The sequence below is a fragment of the Beta vulgaris genome, chromosome 1, assembly GCF_026745355.1.
Source record: "Beta vulgaris subsp. vulgaris cultivar EL10 chromosome 1, EL10.2, whole genome shotgun sequence".
In the NCBI taxonomy this organism is placed as follows: domain Eukaryota; kingdom Viridiplantae; phylum Streptophyta; class Magnoliopsida; order Caryophyllales; family Amaranthaceae; genus Beta; species Beta vulgaris.
In genome coordinates this window covers 44,890,173-44,915,441 of record NC_079202.1, presented here as the reverse complement: position 1 = coordinate 44,915,441, position 25,269 = coordinate 44,890,173, and the positions used below count along the sequence as shown (strand labels likewise).

General features: G+C 37.3%; 1 protein-coding gene and 1 pseudogene across 1 annotated transcript; one reads left to right on the top strand and one right to left on the bottom strand.

Annotated features, from left to right (window-relative positions):
* Positions 1–3,335: 3,335 nt before the first annotated feature.
* Positions 3,336–8,435, bottom strand: LOC109135226 (uncharacterized; annotated as a pseudogene).
* Positions 8,436–11,034: 2,599 nt separating this feature from the next.
* On the top strand, positions 11,035–15,841 carry LOC104892948 (GDSL esterase/lipase At1g71250). The gene is made up of 5 exons (XM_010678978.4): positions 11,035–11,552; positions 13,163–13,290; positions 13,462–13,704; positions 13,805–14,060; positions 15,478–15,841. Exons 1-5 carry the CDS (start codon positions 11,213–11,215, stop codon positions 15,684–15,686), a joined length of 1,176 nt encoding a protein of 391 aa, XP_010677280.1. The 5' UTR covers positions 11,035–11,212; the 3' UTR covers positions 15,687–15,841.
* The last annotated feature ends 9,428 nt before the right edge of the window (positions 15,842–25,269 follow it).

Sequence of the window (25,269 nt, the reverse complement as noted above, 5' to 3'; positions counted from 1 at the left end):
ACGAGTTTCTCTCCAAAGAAGCAGCTCGCCCAGTCATTGTCTGGACGTGTTGCCCCTCGAAGACGCAACCCGTCCAGCCATAACCTGGACGAGTTGCTCTCCAAAGAAGACGAGTTGCTCTCCAAAGAAGCAGCTCGTCCAGTCATTGTCTGGACGTGTTGCACCTCGAAGACGCAGCCCGTCCAGCCATAACCTGGACGAGTTGCTCTTCAAAGAAGCAGCTCCTCCAGTCGATGTCTTGACGTGTTGCTCCTTGAAGGAGCAGCGCATCAGAAAATCAGCCTGGACGAGTTGCCTCTCGAATAAACAGTTCGTCCAGCTGTTGCTTGGACGATTGGCAAAAAAAAAAAATGTAATCTTACCAGGGTGTCAGCCCTCTTTTCAGCACCCGACTTGCTGTATTCCTTCCAGAGAGTATCAGCAAATCTGGACGAACTCATATCTCCTATCCAAGATTTCCTGAGTTTACTTCTGGTTGAATCTGCAAAAAGAGAAAAAAGCAGGTGTTAGACGAATGATAATCAAGCCGGGAATTTTACTTAGAGGATTATTAGTAATTATACCTCTGTCCTCGTCCTGCCGCAAGCCGGCAGCGACAAGGAAGTTATCATGATAAAACATCTCTTTAAAAGGGATCCAATTGGACGGACCCTTGAAAGAGACGTCTTCCATGGAATATTCCGAAATCCGGAAATACTCCACCATCTCCTCGGCAAAGCTATCCTCTGATTCCAGATACGAAGCCATCCGTCCAGTGTTGGTGTTAGATCGGCTAAAATACCGAAGCCGACTAGCCACCGCTTTGCTGGGCGCCTGGACGAAGAGGAACTCACCCTTCCAAGAGTGCATCTTGGATGTCTTATCCCAAGACGTCAAGAAGCCTTGACGGTTGCATACACTCAGCCAGCTTCCTTCGACAGTTCTAGGAACCTTGGCAACGTAATGAATGTGGGTGAAGGCGGCCAGAGAAGGATTCTTCCCTTTCAAATTGCAAACGGCCAGAAAGGTAAGGATGTTTTGCCAAGAGTTTGGGGCAAGCTGATTATGTCCTATACCATAATAATGGAGAAGCTGGCCGATGAAAGGGTGGAGAGGAAAGCGAAGGCCGGCATCTAATGCCAGCCGATAAACGGCAAAATGGCCTGAGGGGGCACTAAGATGGTATCCTCTCGGCCAGGGAGAACGAATTTGTAGCCCGGCATGGGCATGGCCATTGAAAAGGGGCTAAGGTCCGAGCCTAATCGTCCCAGCCAAGTGTTATCGGCCAGGATGAATCTAGGGTCAGAAAGAGGATCTAGCCGTCGTCTTATTTCAGACGAAGTGGTCGACGGCTCCTCTGAATCGCTAGCGGGGTTGGAAGAGCTAGCCGTCTTTGGCTCATCCGAGACCGTCTCGCGTATGGACGGGTTGGGGTCTGGAGAGCCTCTGGTTTCTTGCTCCTCCTGAACATATTCAGGGGAAGGATTTGGAACTGCTGGACGAGCGCTTTGGACTTCTCGCTCTCCTGTTTCAGCTATTTTTGCATTCGGAGATTCGATAATCGATTCAGGAAACAATAACTTCCTTGGTTCAGTTGCAAAATCAAATTACTGGCCTTATGGTTGTGACTTTAACCAAGGTCCAACTGGAAGGTTTTGTAATGGCAAGACAGTGATTGACTTACTCGGTAATCTATTTTCTCAATCTTCTCTTTCATCAATTCTTCTAGCATAGTGTCTTAACTCTTAAGATGTTAAAAGAAAGAATTAGCCATGATTTGCTCCGGTTCTAACATGAAAATTGCGCCCCTAAATTCATAGAAAATAAATATGGAAGGTTAGAGTTCCAAAAATGAAAAGTTGAAAATCTAAAGATAGATCATTGACAAATTTATTAAGGGTGGGAAACAAGGATGATTTATTCAAATATGAAGTAAAATTTTCAAAATGATATATTTCGGGGCACTTATAATTTGGGGGGCCTTGAGTTGTTGGGCTCCTTGCACATCCTCATCTATCCCTTGTCGTTCTTATATTCTCTCTATCAATTTGTAGTATGTTTTATACTAGATAGATCAGTTTTAACTAAACACCTATTTGCCACATTGGTATTTGATTTAGCAACCATTCGATAGTGGATACATAGGTATCAAAACTTACATTCAGGCGCGCGACCTTTAGACCTTTTTTTTTTTGTCTGGTGTGTGTGCGGCTGTGCGCACAATTCACCTCCCCCTTTTGCCCCAATTTTGTACCTTTACTTTCATCTTAATGCAATTTTCTAGTGCCTTCTTGTCTAATTTAGTTGAACTCTCCATTTCGAACCTAACTCACAAGAAGTAACATAGCTTTACTAACAACCCCACTCTCCAAGCCACGATTTATTACAATTGAATTTGTGAGTTGGGTTGAATATGGAGAGAAATAATATTTAGACAAGAAACAGTAGCAAATAGGACTAAATGAATTTAAAGTTTTTTTTTTTGAAAGAGAAATTTCATTAACTGAAGGTCAAACGGCATCTACAATAGGTATTAAAGTAAAAAAAAGATACAATTAAATAAGACTAAATCAAATTCGTCTTCGAAGAAACTACAATGAACCAGATCGAACAATACAGCACAACCCTCTTGTATTTGCTGAATCAAGCAGCTATTGATGAGGAAGTCTATCATTCTAATATAGTTTGGGAAGAAGATTCTTGATCGAGTCAGGTTGACCGCATCCGAGATTCCAATACATTTATGTTGAGTCTCGAACTTCAACCAATGAGAATAATTTCTCATACCTAAAAACAAAAGAACCATACTCACAACTCCCATAGGGGTGAAGAAGATTTCCAAAACAGAAACTAAAAACCACATAACAGGGTTTGAGAAAATCTCATAAAGAGAGACTAATTTATTGAACAAAACAAGAAAATGAATTAAAAACTGGAAATAAAAGGGGAACAGGGGCTTACCATGGATGAAAACATCCATGGCAGCCCCTAATTGATGAATAAGGGGTAGGGGAGGCTAGGATTTGAGAGAGAGAAAAAGAGAGGGAAGGCTTGATTTTACTAATTTTAAATGAATTTAAAGTTTCAAACGAAAGAAAAGGGACAAAAATTGGGGGAAAAGAGAGAGGTGAATAATACACGCGCACACTATGGCAAATGAGTGAAGTTAAATAAATTATCTGGCTAATTGGCTAGTACAGGGGCGGGGCAAACATAACGGGGGCCCTATACACACTCTTAAAATTGGGCCCTTCATATTTAGTTCATAAAAGATATTAGATTCTCAATTAAAAAAAAAATACTTTTATATTGAAAATAATATCTAATTACATCATATTGAAATAATCTAAATACATCTACTTGAAAAGTGTTGCTCTTTTTGCACATTTAGAAGCAAAATCACCAACAACACATTGTACATCAATATCCTCCAAAATATCACTCTCAATTGCCATCATAGCAAGTCCATTTAGACGTTCTTGTGACATTGTTGTCCGTAAGTAAGACTTCAACAACTTTAGTTTTGAAAAGCTCCTCTCTGCAGAAGCAACAGTAATAGGAAGAGTCAATAATACTCTATAAGCAATTGTTGCATTTGGAAAGCAATTATACCGTATCAAAAACTTTAATAAATCCATTGCTCCCAATTTTTCTTTAGGTAAAAGCTCCCTGAGTAATTTCAACTCAATAAAAAGGTCACCTCCATTGATATCTGATGACTCACCTTTTTTAAGAGCATCTTCAAAGTGACTACAACAAGATTGAAGTTTAATATCATCCATTGAAAGTAACTTATGAGAATCAAACAGAAAACCGAAAATATTCTCATATGATTCAAATTGTTCAAATCTCTTCTCTAGTGATGCAATAGCTTGGTCTACAATGTATATAAAATACTGAATTCTAAATGACTCCTCTGCAGATAATGTTGTTTCTTCACCATTCATCTCATCAAAGTGTCTTTTCCTACGTGTTATACGTTTTTGAGGAAACAGAGGGTCAATTCCAATCTCATTGGCCATTTCCTTTGCTGTCTCCATGGCACTTGCAAATCCAGTTTCTCTATACCTTCTAAAAAAAGATATTAATCCTTTTATCTCAGAGATAGCAACATCAATCTCCATGTCTTTTGATTGTAAATGTTTGCTTACCAAGTTTACAACATATAATATTTCATACCAAATAATTATAGCAAGCAAAAATTCGAAACTACCAAGCTCATTTGTCGCTAAAGATTTGGCTTCACTTTGTATTTTAGGATCATTATCTATATGAGCTAATTGAAGTAAGGCTTCGCGTATATCAACAATTTGAAATCTTATTGCCTTGATACTTTCAATACGACTTTCCCATCGTGTGGCGGACAATGATTTAAGAGTTAAGCCTTTAACATTTTCTTATAGGATATGCCACCTTTTTGTAGAATGAGAGAACAAAGTATAGATACGTTGGACTATTCCAAAGAAGTCTCTTGCTTTCATAGAAGTGTTAGCAATGTCACACAAAACCAAATTAAGGCTATGACAAGCACATGGAGTGTAAAAAGCTCTAGGATTCAAATCTAATAGTCTTTTTTGCACGCCTTGATTTTTACCTTTCATGTTAGACCCATTATCATATCCTTGACCTCGAACATTATCTATATCAAGATCAAGAGAATTAAGTGCATGTTCTAATACTTCAAAAAGTCCTAGGCCGGTTGTATCGTTAACTTGTAGGAATCCAATAAAAAATTCTTCAATTTCAAAAGAATTATTTGAAGAGCCAACCACACATCTTATAATTAAGGACATTTGTTCTTCATGACTAGCATCAGGTGTACAATCCACCATCACAGAAAAATATTTTGCTTCCTTTATTTTCTTTACAATGTTAGATTGAATTCTAGAGGAAAGTAAGAGTATAAACTCATTTTGAATATCATGACTCAAATAATGATGATTGATCTTGCCACTATTAATACGTTGAACATGTTCTTTCATCACAGGGTCAAACTCGGCCAACATCTCTATTAGACCCAAAAAATTTCCATTGTTGTTTTCATATAACCTTTCTTTTTTACCCCGAAATGCTAGGTTATGTTTAGCAAGATACTTCACAATAGCAATAATCCTTACTATTACATTTTTCCAGTATTCTTTTTCTTTATTGAATTGCTCTTGAGCAACCTTGTCGATTGTTTCATTATGTTCCAATCTATGTCGAAGTTCACGCCAAGTTGCCATATTCAATACATGATCAGAACTCGTTTCATGTTCTCTAAGTCTAGTACTAAGATTAGACCAATAATTAAAACCTTCATTTACTAGATTACCTTTCCTAGAACCCTTTTTGAAAATTTTGCAACAAAAACAAAACACTTTATCACATTCATTTGAATAAACAAGCCAATCTCTATCACAAGTTTCACCATTTGGTAAATATCTCGTATAAAATGTTGAAGAGAATCTCCGAGAAAATTTATCTTTAGGGCCTTTTATTATTGTCAAATCTCTTTTAGGGCCATTTAATGCTAGAATATCGATATCTTTCGAATCAAGAGCATCCCAATTTTTGGGGTCATATATATCAAACAATATAGACTCGTTTTGTTCTGCATTATGATTAATATGATCTGAATTCTGATTTTCAGGCTGCTCAAAATCCACTGAAATATTATTACTATTATCTCGGTTAACATCCCCCTCCCTGTTTTCATCATTTTCAACATTTTTAACTTCAACATTTTCAGGTTCAACATTCTCACATTCAACATTAATTTCAACATTTTCACATTCAAAATTAGAAGATCTTTCACCTACTTGGGGTCCCTTAGAAAAAAATCTATCCAAAGCACCTTTTTGAGATTGAATCAACTGTTCTACTCTCTCTTTTTTTTTTTGCGTTTTTCATGCCCAGAAGAATATTTTCTCAACATATTAAATTATTATAAACAAACAAATATTTAGATATAAATAGAGATGAGAAATTAAATAAAAAAAGAGATAGATTAGAAAACACCAAGATTTGCTTGATTGATTCCAATTGATAACCCTTGGATGATTCACGATTCTTTGAAATTGGAAGAAATAACAACTATATCTGAAATCTGTAGAAAAAAAGTAAAAAATACATTCAATTAGAAAGTCAGAATTATGATTGAACCCAAAAACAAAAACGAAAGTTAAATAAATCGAAAAAAGAAAATTACCCAAACTACTTCAAAATCTAATGGCGTAGATTAGAATTCAGAGAGCATTGTATTCCGATAAGCTGAATTTCGCTTGGTACATATTGCATGTCTTGAGAGTTGCTTATATAGGGAAATTAGGGAGGTGAATGATGTCCCTATATAAGTTGATGAAGGTTTAATCTTCAATTTCATGAAATAAATGAGGATTAAACCGTTGTAATACAATTTAAAACCATACATCTCTTGAACTTCTCCGGAAATTTGTTGGAAAATGGAAGTTTAAGAGTTAATTTTATTGGAAAATTGCAAAAAAAATATAAGAGTATGAATATAGAAATTAATGAGAGAGAGAGTTAGGAAGAGAGAGAAAGGAGGAAGATTAATGGAAAATTGGAGATTGAAGCGCCAAAGAAAAAAAGCACGCGGCACGCCTTGTTATTAATGTGAGTGGTGATGATTGATGAGTCAGCAACAAAAAGTTAAAAAAAATCCGCTTCTAACAGGAATCGAACCAGCGCCCCTTCCCCCATTCTTTACCACTTTACCACTGATCCAAATGCTTTCCTTTTCTTTTTCTTTCAAACATTTAATACATATCATATATTTCGGGGCCCCTCAATTTTTGGGGCCCTATTCCGTCGCCTATACAGCATGGGCCAAGAACCGCCCCTGTGTGTTCCTCTAGCTTGTTTATTCGTTTAAGTTTTAATTTCCGCCTCTTGTAGTGTTCCTAGGGAAATAACAAGGTGCCACTAGAGGAGCTCTCATGAATCTCTACACCTACAATTCACCCCCCCTCTTGTAGTGTTCCTAGGGAAATAACAAGGTGCCACATGACGTGTATATATTATCGCGCACGCCTTTAAATATATTTTTATAGATGTTATTTATTTTAGAAAGTTGTATATTAGTTGCAACATTGACTTTTTTGTCAATATATATTATCACTTTCTCTCTCCTAGCAAATGGGACCCCTTTTTCAAAACTCTCTTTTTATCTCTTTTTTTCCTAAATTCTTGTGCCATAGTTCGATTTTGCAACTAAAAAATAGAAGTATAATAGGATATCATATATGTTTCGCAACACTTTCAATATATCCTTGTTTTTTGGGATGTTTTATAATATTCGCAACATTTATTTGTTTTATTATTCCGTTGGTCCAACATCACTCTTTATACTTTCCTTCTTCATTCATCTCACATTATTCTTTACACTTTTAATTTATTACTTATTACGTTTCAATTTAGTTGTGACACTTTTAAAATCACGGACTTCTAGACAATTTTTGGAAAGGAGAAAGATAGAAAAAGAAATTAAAAGGCTCTCATGTGATAGGAGAGAGATAGAGAGAAGTTATTACCCAAAATGAATGTGTCACAACTAAATTAAAACTTTCTAAAATAAAAAGTGTCACAACTAAATTAAAACGGATGAAGTATATATACTATGAATATATAAAATAACAAAAAAAACCTTATAATCTAAAACCATTTATTCGGTAAGTGTAAAAAGTAAGATGAGACAAATGAAATATTTTCTTTTTTCCAAAAAGAAACTTGTACAGTCACTTACCCCACCTATCTATGTGCACTACTTTTATCGCAATCAGATGCGCACAATAAAAGACTAGAGGTGGGCATGCCAAACCAGTTTGCGATCGATTCAGCCTGAGCTCGTTGTCCACTACATGGACTGCATGCCTGTCACACTCAAAAAAATTTATTCCAGGCTCGAACTCACACGAGCCCACCTAAACCTGGGCATGGGTCGGGCCAAGCCTGTTTACGAGATCGGTCCGCGAGCTTTGCCAATGGCAGGCCCTGCTGTGTCGGGCAGAAATTTTCAGATTTTGTCCACGATCCGACCCAGGCCTATAGACGGGCCCGTGCCTCCTGCGGGCCTAGCCAGTGTTTATGTTATTTTTTTGCCAGTTTAAAACCAAAAAACAAAGAGAAGGGGAGTAGGCCAGCGCACGGGCCATATAGGTGGGCTAGCGTCGACCGGGCCTAAAATAAAATTTCTTGACCATGGTAGGCCCACCGTCAACGTAGCAGACAACAGATTGGGCTTACGCCCACCTCTAAGTCCACCTATATGGTCCGTGGGCTTGGCCGTGAGCCGAATGTCATCCTATTTATTTTTTGGTCTGAAACTACAAAGAATCCAAAAACTAATATAAAACACGGGCCAAGCCTGCAGAAGGCACGAGCTCAACCCACAGACCCGTGGACAATATTTGGAAATTTCCGGCACGCCACTCACGGGCTAGGAACTGACCCGCCATTGCCCCAATTCCAAGCCTAGCCGCGAACAGGGCCGTCCCGTGCCTAGGTCTTAAAAAGACAATTTGCATTGTCTATTTGTGTGTCTTTTTATATATTGTATGTATGGTAGGTAGTACGATTAGAATTTAATCTAATGGCCAGATTTTTTTATGAGTTGCAAAACACACGTTATTTGTATAAAGTATTCACTGATTTTATGTAATCCATAGATAGTTTTAAAGTAAAAGAATGTTCAAATTTTCGGGTTTGGATACAATCAAATTATCCAGTCATGATTCTCTTGTCAAAGGACCAACTCAACCAAAAGGTCAAGTTGATCGTTAAAATTTCACGCATAGTTAATTTTATACTTTATCACGCCCCTGATGCGAGAGTCTATTGGGACTGAAGTGTGGATGCAACACAGGTCTCCCTCATGCGTAGCGCTAAATATTCCACTTAAAAAGGAAAGGTGGATGAGATTTGAACATATGACCTTCATGTCACACTAACTCTAGTATCATGCCAAAAGACCATTCAACCAAAAGCTGCTTAATCTGATGGTTGGAGTCCAAGAATAATTTTATACTAAATCGTCTTTGTTCAAACCCCACTTTTTCCCTTATCAGTCTTCCATCGAGTTAATTTTGCAACTATTAGAAAAGCACAAAAATTGAAAAAAATCCTAAATAGTGGAAATATCCTAATACTTGAAACATGGAAAACCTCCTGCCCATTCTTGTACGTTAAGGTTTTATTTCAACGGGTCGTTATTATCATTAATGCTGTTCTTGTGTAGAAATTGTGATCAGATGGCAACGATGACGAAATTATAATGTGAGGGAATGCAAATGCGCTGCGTGCTGTGTGCTGTGCTGATGCGCGCAGTTCACAAGTAAGAAGAAAAAAAGTGGATAAAGAGTACAAGAAAAGGCAGGCTTATAAGATGAGCGTTACTACTAATCCCAGAAAGGTCCACCTTAAATTAAGGAAAAGTGTGTTAAGGAAACGTAAGAAACATGTTGCGTCTGCACCATTCCATTTTTGCTGAGTGCTTACTGATGAGAATTTAAGCGTTATCTTCTTTGTTCTTTCCTTCTTATAGTCTCAAGTAGACCTCGACCATTTCGCATCCATGCATAGTTGCATACCGGTCACCTTAACTGCATTATCTGCAACCGGTTCTAGCTGTACGGCTGTACCGAAATAAACGTAGCTAAAATTCTGATGTAAACAGAAATTAACCGGTCTGAATGGTACCAACCCGAAATTTTGTATGACAAATATTGATTGAATTTTTTTTAATAAGTAACGCGTATTAGCAAGTAGGGCTGTTCAGAAAGCGGTTTGGACCGCACCAAACCGCAACCCAAACCGTTTTTTCGCAGTTTGGGTTGGTTGCGATTTTAAAATTGCGGTTTGGGTTATGATTTCAAGCAAACTGTGGTTTGCGATTCGGGTTGGATTTTAATTTTTGTAAACCAAAACCGCACCGCAAACCGCAATTTTATATGTTTTTTTAAAAAAAAAATTAAATACACTTGACAAAGTGACAGACAAGTATAAAACTGAAAAAAAAAGTTTGAGGTAAAAAACTTTAACACTTTTGATAAATCATTATTTAAGTTTAATTATGAAGTCAACTTTATATCTATTTGGACTCTTATTAACAATTTGTTTTACTGTTAGATCACAAAATTAATGTCGCGAAGGAAAAAATGGTTAAACTGCAAACCAAACCGCACCAAACCGTTTTGTCCGGTTCGATTTGGGTTGGTTTGGGGAAAAGTGCGGTGCGATTTGAGTTGGAAAAATGTCAAACCGTATATTTGCGGTTTGGGTTGGGTTACATCCCAAACCGCACCAATCCAAACCGCGAACACCCCTATTAACAAGTCCTCAATGAGAGATTATCAAAAGCGAAGTAAATTGAATGACTCATCACTTCAGCATGAACTGATCAAATTTGTTAAAACCAAATTCCCACTAAACGATTTAAATTAATAGTAAGACACGCTATGTTTTAGAGGTTTGACCAATTCAACACTCTACTAAAGTGAATATGAGTGTTTTATAAAATAGTGTTTCAAGTACCATTTAGTTATTGACGTAAAGGTTTACACAAACTAAAAAAGAACTTTTGAAGTTAGAATATTTCGGTTTTTGCTCTTTTATATATCAATATAGCAACTCGATTTACAACATAGTAAAATAATTAATTTTGTCCTTTTTAATATATATAGTTTGAGTTTTACGCTTGTCAATGTAGTTGTTTGGTCATTAACATTTTTAATTATCAATAAAAAATAATAAAAAATGATATTTTGAAAATACATATTAAAACTAATATAACGAAAATTCACCATAAATCACTTTTTCATCATGTATAAATCACTAACACCGAACAAAATGAAATATTTGAATAGTGCAAAAAAATATAAAGTCTGTTAATAAGAAAATTTAGGGGGTATTTTGAGATCGAAAATCCAACAATTACTCGGAGCAAATAATTACCACGACGGCTAACAGCTTAAAAAACAACTAATTTGGTAAAATTATGTCATATATCATATGAATAACAGCTACTTCTGGATGCGAGGGAGTATCTCAGAAAACCAAAACAGCATTACATACGCCATTTATACGCAACAATAATCTTCCAAATCACAGTTCTTATAGAGCTTGGTCCTCGACTTCCCAACCTTATCCCTTAGCTAACTGCCTATAAAATCCTCACCCGCCTTTGGTTTTGATCACGTAATTTCACCAGAATAAGCTTAGCTGAGTATCTCTTACCATGAGTTTTAGTTCAACAAAGCATTCCTTAATAAAGAGTAGAGATTATTCTTCCCATTTTCTACTCCAGATAAGGGCAGTGATGAAATACCCCTACATTGAAACATTGTTTTTCATGTTGCTTTTTGTTTCATCAAAAGCTAAGTTACTACCTTCACAAGAAGACCTAAATGTATCTCCTGTTTCAGCTATTTTTGCATTCGGAGATTCGATAATCGATTCAGGAAACAATAACTTCCTTGGTTCAGTTGCAAAATCAAATTACTGGCCTTATGGTTGTGACTTTAACCAAGGTCCAACTGGAAGGTTTTGTAATGGCAAGACAGTGATTGACTTACTCGGTAATCTATTTTCTCAATCTTCTCTTTCATCAAGTCTTCTAGCATAGTGTCTTAACTCTTAAGATGTTAAAAGAAAGAATTAGCCATGATTTGCTCCGGTTCTAACATGAAAATTGCGCCCCTAAATTCATAGAAAATAAATATGGAAGGTTAGAGTTCCAAAAATGAAAAGTTGAAAATCTAAAGATAGATCATTGACAAATTTATTAAGGGTGGGAAACAAGGATGATTTATTCAAATATGAAGTAAAATTTTCAAAATGATATATTTCGGGGCACTTATAATTTGGGGGGCCTTGAGTTGTTGGGCTCCTTGCACATCCTCATCTATCCCTTGTCGTTCTTATATTCTCTCTATCAATTTGTAGTATGTTTTATACTAGATAGATCAGTTTTAACTAAACACCTATTTGCCACATTGGTATTTGATTTAGCAACCATTCGATAGTGGATACATAGGTATCAAACTTACATTCAGGCGCGCGACCTTTAGACCTTTTTTTTTTGTCTGGTGTGTGTGCGGCTGTGCGCACAATTCACCTCCCCCTTTTACCCCAATTTTGTACCTTTACTTTCATCTTAATGCAATTTTCTAGTGCCTTCTTGTCTAATTTAGTTGAACTCTCCATTTCGAACCTAACTCACAAGAAGTAACATAGCTTTACTAACAACCCCACTCTCCAAGCCACGATTTATTACAATTGAATTTGTGAGTTGGGTTGAATATGGAGAGAAATAATATTTAGACAAGAAACAGTAGCAAATAGGACTAAATGAATTTAAAGTTTTTTTTTTTGAAAGAGAAATTTCATTAACTGAAGGTCAAACGGCATCTACAATAGGTATTAAAGTAAAAAAAAGATACAATTAAATAAGACTAAATCAAATTCGTCTTCGAAGAAACTACAATGAACCAGATCGAACAATACAGCACAACCCTCTTGTATTTGCTGAATCAAGCAGCTATTGATGAGGAAGTCTATCATTCTAATATAGTTTGGGAAGAAGATTCTTGATCGAGTCAGGTTGACCGCATCCGAGATTCCATACATTTATGTTGAGTCTCGAACTTCAACCAATGAGAATAATTTCTCATACCTAAAAACAAAAGAACCATACTCACAACTCCCATAGGGGTGAAGAAGATTTCCAAAACAGAAACTAAAAACCACATAACAGGGTTTGAGAAAATCTCATAAAGAGAGACTAATTTATTGAACAAAACAAGAAAATGAATTAAAAACTGGAAATAAAAGGGGAACAGGGGCTTACCATGGATGAAAACATCCATGGCAGCCCTAATTGATGAATAAGGGGTAGGGAGGCTAGGATTTGAGAGAGAGAAAAAGAGAGGGAAGGCTTGATTTTACTAATTTTAAATGAATTTAAAGTTTCAAACGAAAGAAAAGGGACAAAAATTGGGGGAAAAGAGAGAGGTGAATAATACACGCGCACACTATGGCAAATGAGTGAAGTTAAATAAATTATCTGGCTAATTGGCTAGCTAGTATATGTGATTCACAGTTTCTAGATGGCAGGAGTATAACTTATGAAGGGAGTGATATCATCAAAATTCTTGAAAAATATTTTCTGATCCAACTTGTTTAACAGGAGAAAAGTTAGCCATGCCATATCTTCCGCCATTCGCAGATCCCACTGCCATCGGCGCAAGAATTATGGGAGGTATCAACTATGCTTCAGCCGGAGGTGGCATCCTAGATGAAACTGGTCGACATTGGGTAATTCCTGTTGATATTAATTTTTTCATATCAGCATGGCACTATTAGTTAACAATTCTTTCGAGACCTAACTACTAAACTTAAAAGACCGATGTACTAGAACTAGACTACTAGTCTACTAGTATTTGTTAGCTTTAACTATTTGCATGATTAATTTGACGGTAAATGCAGGGGGATCGTTTTAGCTTAAGCCAGCAGGTATTGAACTTCGAAAGAACTTTGGATCAGTTAAGGAGCACGATGACTGGAAGGAATATGACTCGATATCTCGAAAAAGCCATTGCGTTTATGTCATTTGGTAGCAACGACTACATTAATAACTACCTTATGTCTTCGTTGTATGATTCTAGCTTCACCTACAAACCTCCAGAGTTTGCCAATCTTCTCCTCAATCGTTATGCTCGCCAGATTTTGGTAACAAATACTACTTTAATTTATATATGTGATATGCTATTTTTTGTTTCTTGATCGATTGTGTATGTGCTAACAATTAAACGTTTATATCTTTGGCTAGGCTTTATACAATGTAGGATTGCGAAAGTTTTTCATAGCAGGAATAGCACCTATTGGTTGCATTCCAAATCAGAGGGCAACAGGTCAAGCGCCTCCAGGAAGATGTGTGGACTCAGTTAATCAAATGTTGGGCACGTTTAATGAAGGCCTTCGATCTCTCGTGGCGCAGCTTAATGCTAATCATCCGGCTGGAATCTTTGTTTACTATAATACATATTGCGTTCTGGGAGATTTACTCAACAACCCTGCTGCTTATGGTAATATTTAGAAATTCTTGTTAGAAAAGACCTAGTAACAACTTTTTTTTGTTTAAAAGAACTTGCTATAATACTTCCGTTTGTTACTCCAAACCATCTCATATCTTTAGTCCAACAAGTATATTTTCCGACCTTAACTTTTTTCCGTCCCTTTCTCATTAAATAGGATCAACCTATTTTGACCTTTTTTCCAATCCATTTCTCATTAATTGGAAAAAAAAAGACAAGGCCGGAATATAGGCTTTTTGACCGGAATATGTCGAGATGGTCTGAAGTAACAAACAAAATTAATTGTGATATAATAGGTTTGTTTAAACAAAAAAGTTTAGGTCTTTCCCAACAAAATAACTATTCCTCGGTCCCAGATGATCATGAACACTTGTTGATATACGTATTTTACAGTGATAAGTTGTAATGTAGTTATCAAATGTTACGTTAAAGTAGATGTGATTGGAGTGAGTGGGAGGTATTTTTTATTAGTGGAGAGAGAAAGTTGGTTAAGTTTTTATTGATAAAAGATGGTAGTGTGGGCCAAAGTGGAGTATGAAAGAAATAATATATTAATAGTGAGATCATGCCAAAAATAGAATTATTTAAACAAATTTGGGACAAACATAGAAGGAACGTGTTCAGACTATTCTAGGACGGAGGGAGTATTTTTATGGGTCTTATTCTTATCTGTCAAATATTACTCCCTCCGTACAAGATTTGTAATCCTTTTGCCCACACTCTACCTTTACTAATATAAAATTACCCAACTTTCTCTCTCCTCCAATGAAAAAGTACCCCACCAACTACTATCACATCTACTTTTTTAATTGAAATAACATTTGACTATTACCATATCGTACAACTTATCACTTTAAATTACGTATTCCAGTAAGTGTTTAGATCTTTCATGGATGGAGGGATTATAATTTTAATTCATCAAGTCATTGATTATTAAAATTGAAAAATTATAATCGGCATACCTCATATGTGATTAGTCTGGTTTTTTTATCAATTATTGATGGGAAATAAACGTGATATAGAGTCTCCAGTTGATTAGTGGATTGAAAGATAAGAAGAATAAGGAAAAAAATTGTATCCACAAAACATCAGCCGAGCTAGAAATGTCTATTATGAAATAGATTTGAGATGATATTCTTCACAATGACTACACGCCTTGCATGACAATACAACCTTATCTCAATCCTAGAAAGATAAGGGGATAATGGAAATTTGAAATGAATAATAAATGAGTAAAAAGTTATGTGATTGTCTAAAGGGAAAACCTGTTGTATCAGGTAGAATATACAACAATTGCATATGTTTTTTTAGAATCCTCGTCCTAGTCTCTTGATGTCAAAAAGTTGTTAAGCCATCTATGTTATGCATCTTTTGCCTGTAACACATGAATTTTGACATGTAAATGCAGGATTTTCGGTGATTGATAGGGCATGTTGTGGATTAGGACAAATTACATGCATGCCATCCGCAGTGCCTTGTCCGGATAGGAAGCAGTATTTGTTTTGGGATGCCTATCACACTACTGAAGCAGCCAACTCAATACTTGCTCAACGTGCTTTCGTCGGACCTCCGACTGACTGCTACCCTATTAATTTTCAGCAGTTGGCTCTTATTTGATAATCTTATTCAGCATTAGTGCATTACTCAACATATGTTCTGTTTTTGGGGAAGGGAAGAATTTCAACATGTATTTTGTTTCTTTTATTTTGCTACCTAGAACTCTAATGGCTGAAGATTTACTTCGCTTGCAATGATACCATTTTATTAATTAACTAGCATTGTGCCCGGACTTTGCCCCGGATTGGTATTGTTTTTCGAACTTGATAGGCATTTTTTTCCATTTCCATTGAAATATATTAAGGAAAACTCAACATTTAAAAGGTACAAATATAATAATGTGGACACTTAAAGCACGATTAAAAGTTGGTTGAGGTGGTAACTGTGTCATATATAATAGCAAGAGGTCATGGGTTCAAATCTTGTTGCAAGTTAATTTTACTTTTGTTAATTAACATGACTTATGTACAACATAGGTGCCACGTGGCATGTATACATTGTCACGCACGCCCGAGTCAGTATTGTGTTTCCGAACTTGATATTTTTTTCCATTCCCACTAAAATATATTAAGGAAAACTCAACATTTAAAAGGTACAAATATAATAATGTAGATACTTAAAGCATGATTAATAGTTGGTTGAGATGGTAATTCTGTCTTGTAAAATGACAAGAGATCATGGGTTCAGATCTTGTTGCAAGCTAATTTTACTTAGCTTGTGTTAATTGATATGACTTATTTACACATTGGAAAATTATAATAGAGTAACAGATCAGGTGTCACGTGGCGTGTATACATTGTTACACACGCCTTTTAATATATTGGTATAGACTAGTTATTAGGTCCGGACGATGTCCCGGTTTATTAATATTTTCATGTCAAAATAGACTAGTTATTAATGTTGAACATTCAAGAAGAACGGGTACGTTCTGTCAAATCACCACACAAAGACAAACCCCCGGATATACTTGGGTTTGCCGTTCGTGCGCCACTAGGCCGTGGCCGTGGTTCTAATGATCGGCCTACTTGTAGTCATTGCAATAAAATTGGGCATGAAGCATCTAGATGCTGGTCTTTATTGGTTTGTTCGCATTGTAAATGACACGGGCATGAAGTGAGTAAGTGCTACGAATTAGTAGGCCAGGCTATCCTGATGGGTCCGAACCCAAGGCTCGTACTTCTCGTCCTACTGCCAGCAGTGGTCATGGCTCAGTTAAAGCCCACGCCACTGTCGTGGTGGGTCCGAGAGCAATATTGTCGATCCTCTCACCTAAGGCCTTTGTAGAAAAATGGTGCTGGAGTCAGCACAAGGAATGGGTTTAAAGCCTATTGTGGAGTGAATTGTGATGGATACCCTTCTTAGGAATTCCTAAGTTCAAAAGGTCAAACGAAATCACAAAAGAACTCAAGTTATTGTGTACTACTACCATTCCTATTAATAAAAGTGATGTAGTATTTTGTTTTAATCTACGGTGATATGAGTAAGGTTGAGCATAAAGCTCTTAACAAGTTCATAACCTTATTTGAGCTGGTTTGTGACAGTACAAACTTGATGAACTTACTTATGTGAATGTGGGGGTTACGCCCAATCCCCTATGAGAGTCCGAATGCTTAGGCTCTCTAGAGCATTCATGAGAATCTAGGCTAATTGTGGGGCACCTATATCATAATTGCGAGAACGTATCTTGATTTGGAAAAGGTTGAGAGCGCAACTATGCTTTGCTAACTTCGTGAAAGGTTCAAAGGGAAATGTACCTCTTACGATAGTAAGACATATTTGTATGCACTGAGTGTCAATTCAAGTCCATAAGACATTGATACTTCAAAACTTAGTATCTATTGGCCAGATTATCTGTTTTAAGCCAGGCCCTATATCTTTCTGTTTTCTTCTTTTGAATCATGTGGAGGATTGTTGGAGTTTATAAGAGGAGTTTTAGAAACTCCAAAATTTGCTTCAAAAGAATATGAAGAGTCTCTTGTCCCACATTGAAAGAATAAAAGGGAGTGTAAAGGTTTATAACCATTACTCTTCCTATACCCTTTGAGTTGTGTAGCAATAAGACTTTTCGTTGGTATGTGGTGAGTGGAGTTACCACACGCGCACGCCGCCCGCTCGGATCGGGCCAGGCCCATCGGCCTTAGGCTTTGGGCTGGGGAATAAACTTGTTGTTGTTTCACTATTTTGATAATGACAAATAATTAACTTTATTTAATATTAGTTTCGTTTTTCTTCGTATGTCTAGTTATTTTGTTAGATTTAATCGCTTGTGTTTTAACTTAGTTTACAGTATAGATTTATTCTTTTAGTTTAAATTAATGTATTAGATATCACAAATAATATGTTAAATAACATATGGAGAATTGATTAGGAGATTAATCAAAAATTAAGTTGTTAAACTTTATTTGTGACAAAACCGTTTATATTATGAGGTAAAAATTATGATATTTTGTGATTCCATAATATTCTGTGAAGTTAGTTTATGTGCAGCGTTTTTTGATAAAATATGTAAAAAGGAGCCGTCAAAACTAACCTAAAACAGCGCCTAGGAAGGATGAGTTGTGGTAGTTCCTATATTTTAGGAACCACAACAACCCGCCTACTTGCAAGGCGTGGGAAAATGAGAACGCGTGTGTTAGTGGCTGAAGTTAGGAAAATAACCAACTAACTTCCAACGGACATATGCACCGGATAGATCATGGAAGGAGTGGCTTCATACAAGCTTCATATGATCTTGGAGAAGAGCGTGGAGAAGATCATGGGAAGATTGCTTCTACAAATAATTGTTGTAACAATCTTTTAATGTATGCTTTCAGAATTTTAAGTGTAAATCTTAGTGAAAGTGTATTCGGTTTTACTCTTTTTCATTATACTTAGTGTATTATAGATTGGTTGAGTGAATCTAAATCTGTAATCATTTGAGGAGAAAGAGAAAGAGAGAAAGAAGAAAAGACTTCGAGTGAAGTCAAGAGAGAAAGTCAACTGTTCAGGGGAACAAGTTGACTGGGAACCAGTTCCTAGAGGAACAGAGTAGGTCCGAGTTTAGGTTGTACAAAAGGAGTCTTTTGGCCTAAAGTTATTAAAGAGAATTGAGTCAAAATCCCTCGTGGTCAAGGTTTTTCTTCCTATTGGGCCTAGGAAGTTTTCCTTGTAAAAATCCTGTGTTCCTATTTCTTTCTTGTTTATGCAATTATTCTTTCTTAGTCAATCATTCTTTTATTTCCGCAAAAAGTTTGAAAATTCTCCAACTACAATTCACCCCCCTCTTGTAGTTGTTTAAGTGTTCGTACAGACTAACAATTGGTATCAGAGCCTAGTTCCTCCAAAGATCAGTTAACACTGAGGAGCTAGTTCCTGGAAATGATGAACACATTAGGAGAAAGATTGGAAGAAGGTTACTCAACTCAGCGTCCACCCATGTTTAATGGCAAGTATTATCCATACTGGAAGAATCGTATGGAAATTTTCATTAAGGCTGAAAATTATCAAGTTTGGAGAGTGATAGAGATTGGTGACTTCGAAGTCACAGAGAAAAATGAAAAAGGTGAAGACATCCCCAAACCTCTCTCAAATATGAAAAGATGACTTCGACAAGATGGAGATGAACAACTTGGCCAAAAAGATTCTCCACTGTGGCCTTGGTCCCCATGAACACAATCGAATCATGGGATGCAAATCAGCCAAGCAAATGTGGGAACTTCTTCAAGTTACTCACGAAGGAACAAACGAAGTCAAGAGATCAAAAATTGACATGCTCATGCACAAATATGAGCTATTTCAAATGAAGCCTAAGGAGTCTGTTCAAGAAATGCTCACAAGGTTCTCCAACATCATAAATGAGCTTGAATCCCTAGGGAAGGTCATCACTCCGGAGGAACAAGTACGAAAAGTTCTACGAAGTCTTCCTCAGGATGAAAAATGGATGGCAAAGGTCACTGCTTTGCTTAAAATAAAAGATTTTACTACATTCAATATCGAGCAACTTTCCGGTTCCTTGTTGACTCATGAAATACATCTAGGAACTCATGAAGTTGACTCTGTAGACCTAAAGCTTTGGCTCTCAAGTCGATGAACAAGAGGATTCAGAAACTGATGATGAAGAGCAGCATTGATCGTGAAAAGATTCAAGAAGTTCTTCAACAAGAATACAAGGGAAAGAACTTGAAAAAGCGGGAAGCTAAGTCGTCACAAATGTGGAAGTCCTGAACACTTCATAAAGGAATGTCCTCTCTGGGAAAATGACAAAAGCAAAGGAAAATACAAGGAGAAGGGAAAGGAACAACAAAAACCTTTCTAAAAGTTGATATGAGAATGGCCATGGTTGCTGCCTGGGGAGAATCGGATTCAGACGAGGAGAAGGAACAACCAGAAGAGGAAACAACTCATTTATGTCTCATGGCAAAGACAGACGAGGAAGAAGACTTGCCAAAAACAAGGTACGCATTAATGTTATTGAAGAAGAGGTAAAAGAACTTTCAAAGAATCAATTGATAAAACTACTTTTGGAAACTTTGGATGACTACAAGGCCATTTGCGTTAGAGAAGAAAATTTAGAAAAAGCCTTAGAAGTCACCAAAGGACATTCAAATTGGTTTAAAACAGTGAATGCAAATATTGAGGAAAGATTCTTTGAAGTTTTTGATGAAAACCGACGTATTCGAGAAGCTTTTAAAATGCTAAAAATGAAAATTATTTCTTGAATATGGAAATGGCTGAATTGAAACTATTTGTTCCTGAAGGAACCAGTTCCTCTATAAATACCAGATCCGAGTTCGAAAAGTTAAAATTCGAACATGAAAAGGTTTTAAGTAAGATATCTGGTACTTAAAGAGAAAATGGAATCTTCAAGAACAAACTTCCTGATCCAGTGAGTTGGATACAAAAGTATAAAAATGAAGGAAGGAGTGGGTTAGGTTTCAATCACAAGAAGAAAAACAAAATGAAAAAATATGTTGATCTTCCAAGCATCCGAATATGCTCTTACTGTGGGAACAGTGGACACTAGTGTCTAACTGTTCCTCCAGAGAAGAACATATTGAAATGAACACTCGCTTAATTAAGCAAGTGTGGAAAGTTATGAGAAATACTAAACCAACAGAGGAACCCAAGTCAGACTGGTTCCTACCACTAAATGATTTCTTTGGATACAGGCTAAAGTGAGGAGGAACAACTTGTGGTACCTCGATAGCAGTCGTTGTTCTAAACACATGACAGGATATAAAAAGAAATTTCTCTCACTTTCAGCCTATGATGGAGGAACTGTGACCTTCGGAGACAATCTTACTGGTAACATTGTGGCTATAGGTAAGGTAGAAAAGTCTAAGTCACATTCCATAGATAATGTATTTTTGGTCGAGGGTTTGAAACACAATCTACTTAGTATTTCTCAATTTTGTGACAAAGGGAACATTGTGAATTATACTGATGAATGTTGTGTAGTAAGTAATACAGGAACGGGTACCAAGATTCTGGAAGGAACTAGGAAAGGAAACACTTATGTTGTGGATCTCAACCTTGTTCCTAGGAACAACCTAACTTGTTTAAGTGTTGTCAACAATGAACCACTTCTTTGGCATAAAAGGTGAGGTCACGCAAGTATGGCATTGCTCCAGAAACTAAGTGGTAATGACTTAGTTGTTGGACTACCAACAATCAAAGTCTCAAACCATGAAGTTTGTGGACCATGTGCGAAAGGTAAACAAGTTAGATTCTCGTTCAAACTGAAGAAAACGATAAGCACACAAAGTCCACTTGAGTCGATTCACATGGACTTATGTGGCCCTGTTCGAATCCAAAGCCGATCTGCTAAGAGATATGTACTTGTTATAGTTGATGATTTTTCAAGATACACTTGGGTTATTTTTCTTCATAGCAAAGACGAGACATTTGATGAATTTGTAAACTTTGCTAAAAGAACTCAAAGAGTAAGTGGTTTTAAAATTAAGCACTTGCGTTCTGATCATGGTAAGGAGTTTGAAAAGTCCAAATTTGATGAGTTTTACAGAAATGAAGGACTCGATCACAACTTCTCAGCTCCTAGGACCCCACAACAAAATGGCGTGGTTGAGAGGAATAATCGCACATTGGAGGATATGGCAAGAACAATGATAATAGATAGCAATCTTCCGAAGAATTTCTGGGCTGAAGCAGTAAACACAGCACGCTACATCATCAATAGAGTCATGCTAAGACCCATTGTCTTGAAGATCCCTTATGGGCTGCTCAAAGGAAGAAAACCCAATATCTCATACTTTAGAATCTTATCGCAATCCTAGAATGATAAGGGGATAATAGAAATTTGAAATGATGAATAATAAATGAGTAAAAAGCTATGTGATTGTCTACGGGAAAACCTGTTATATCAGGTAGAATATACAACAGTTGCGTAATTTTGTTTATTTCAGAATCGTCGTCCTAGTCTCTTGATGTCAAAAAGTTTTTAAGCCATCTATGTTATGCATCACTTGCCTGTAACACATGAATTTTGACATGTAAATGCAGGATTTTCGGTGATTGATAGGGCATGTTGTGGATTAGGGCAAATTACATGCATGCCATCCGCTGTGCCTTGTCCGGATAGGAAGCAGTATTTGTTTTGGGATGCCTATCACACTACTGAAGCAGCCAACTCAATACTTGCTCAACGTGCTTTCATCGTCCACACCACTGCCGTGGTGGGTGCTGCTGCCACATCCGCCCCTTCATCGTCCAGCTCTACTGCATCTTCTACCTTGTTCACTCCTGACCAATGGAAGGCTCTTGCTGGGCTCTTTGGTTCTCAAAAGTTATCGGATGATCGATTGAGTGGTAAGTTTTCTTCCACTTTGTGGATCATTGATAGTGGTGCCACTCATCATGTCACTGGTGAGATTTCTTTGATGTTTGATTTGGTTCCTATTTCTCCTTGCTCAGGTGACCTTCCTAATGGGTAAACTGTTGTTGCGACTCAAACGGGGTCTGTAAGATTATCTGATACTATCACTCTCACAATGTGCTTTTAGTTCCTCAGTTCAGTTGTAATTTACTTTATGTTGCTCAACTGACTAATGATTTGCATTATTTTGTACAATTTAACGATTCTATGTGTGCTATACAGGACCACATGAGGGAGCTGATTGGAACGGGTCGTAGAATGGATGGACTTTACTACTTCAACGGAGGTGACACTATGTCGTTGGTTTTCGTGCATGCTGCTTCTACAGATTTTGATTCATGGCATCGCCGTATGGGTCATCCTTCGGAGAAAGTAGTGAAGTTACTCCCTCCTCTTTGTGGTCATCAGGGTAGTTTGAATCCCGCATGTGACATCTATTTTCATGCTAAAACATTCTAGAGACAAATTCCCCTTGAGTGAGAATAAGGCTAGTCGTATCTTGGAGAAAATTCATTGTGATTTGTGTGGCCCCTACAGACATGTTTCTTCCTGTGGGGCTCGCTATTTTTTTTACTATTGATGATGATTTTTCTCGAGCTGTTTGGATTTATTTGATGGAGGATAAAACTAAGGTATTTAGCATGTTCATGAATTTTATAGCCATGGTCGATACACAATTCTCGCAAACTATAAAAATTGTTCAAAGTGACAATGGTACCGAATTCAATTCTTTACTTGATTATTTCTCTGCTTGTGGGATCATTTTTTAAACCTCTTGTGTTGCCACTCCTCACCAAAATGGCAGGGTAGAAAGAAAACATCGACATATTTTGAATGTAGGTCGTGCTTTGAGGTTTCAAGCCCATTTCCTATCTATTTTTGGGGTGAAAGTATCTTAGCTGCTGCTCATTTGGTTAATCACACTCCATCTTCTCTCTTGCATAATAAATCACCTTTTGATATTCTCTTTGGTTTTTCTCCTGCTTATGATGCTATTCGCACTTTTGGTTGCCTTTGTTTTGCTCACAATCACAAAACTAAAAGGGATAAGTTTGCTAGTCGTAGTCGAAAATGTGTGTTTGTGGGTTACCTTTTGGTAAAAAAGGTTGGAAGTTGTTTGATTTAGATACAAAAGAGTTTTTTGTCTCTCGCGATATCAAATTCTTTGAGGATGTATTCCCATTTTTGTCTCCGGAGGATGTTAATATTGACCCCCCTTCCTTGGTCCTTTGTGATGAGTCTGCATATCCGGACTTTGCGGATGATTTTGTGTTTGATCCTCCACTTCATTTCCCCTCATCTTGTTCTAACTTCACAAATACTTTTCCTACTTCCACAAATCAACCCCCTAATACCACAACTCAGTCCACCAATATTCCTCACCAGCCCACTACATCTCCCTCCACAAATTCGCCTATTTCTTTCATATCCAAGCCCACACTCAATATCCCACCTCCACCTAATCCGCCCACATCTCCAGGCCCAAATCCTCACATCTTTCCTGCTGCGCGCCCCCCTCCTCTTGTTTTGGACTCCCCCAACCCAACGTCTATGGGCCTTGACCCAAACCGCACCTCCTCTTCAACGTTCTCCTCTTCTGGCTCCTCGTTAGACGAGTCTGGGCCGCCAGCTGGGCCTGACCTCCCTTCCACGCCCCCTGCTGCTTTGGGCCGTGGCTTAAGGGAAAAATATCCCTCCATTTTGCTCAAAGATTTTGTCACTAACGTTGTTTCGTAAAGTCCATCTTCTTCTACTGCTTCTCCGTCTTCTCTCTCAAGTACTCCTTACCCGATAGCTCACTATATAAATTGTGCAAATTATTCTGCAAATTATTTGAAGTTTGTTGCAACAGTTGTTTCTACTACTGAACCAAAATCTTTTAAAGAAGCTATGAGGTCAGATGGGTGGAAGGCTTCTATGCAGGCTGAGATTCAGGCTTTGGAGGATAATGGCACATGGACCTTGGAGGAGTTACCTCCCGGGAAACGTGCTCTTGGTAGTTAGTGGATGTATCGCACCAAATATTTGTCTACTGGTGCTGTTGAGCGTCTCAAATCTCGCTTGGTTGTTTTAGGCAATTATCAGGAGGCAGGTATTGATTATACAGAAACTTTTGCTCCTGTTGCTAAGATGACCACTGTGCGTACTTTTCTTGCCATTGCTGCTTCCAAGAATTGGGAGCTCCATCAGATGGATATGCATAATGCCTTTCTTCATGGTGATTTAGAAGAAGAGGTTTATATGAAGCTTCCCCGAGGGTTTGAGTGTTCAAATCCTAATCTTGTTTGCCGTTTGCGCAAATCTTTATATGGCTTGAAACAGGCTCCTCGTTGTTGGTTTGCCAAGTTAGTGACTGCTTTGAAAGAGTATGGTTTTCTTCAGTCTTACTCTGATTACTCTCTTTTCATTTTCACTCAGCACTCTGTTCAGATTAATGTCCTGGTGTATGTTGATGACATTATTATTTCTGGTAATAATTCCGCTGCGCTTTCTTCTTTCAAAGCTTATTTGAGTGATTGCTTTAAAATGAAAGATTTAGGTTCTCTGAAGTATTTTCTTGGCATTGAGGTTACTCGCAGTGCTTCTGGTATCTTTCTTTGTCAACGAAAGTACACTCTTGACATCATTTCTGAGGCTGGTTTGTTAGGCTCCAAGCCCAGTGATTTTCCTATTGAGCAGAATCATCGTCTTGCTTTTGCTTCTGGTCCTGTGTAATATGATTCAGCAGCTTATCGTTGTCTTGTGGGTCGCTTGATTTATTTTGCTGTCACT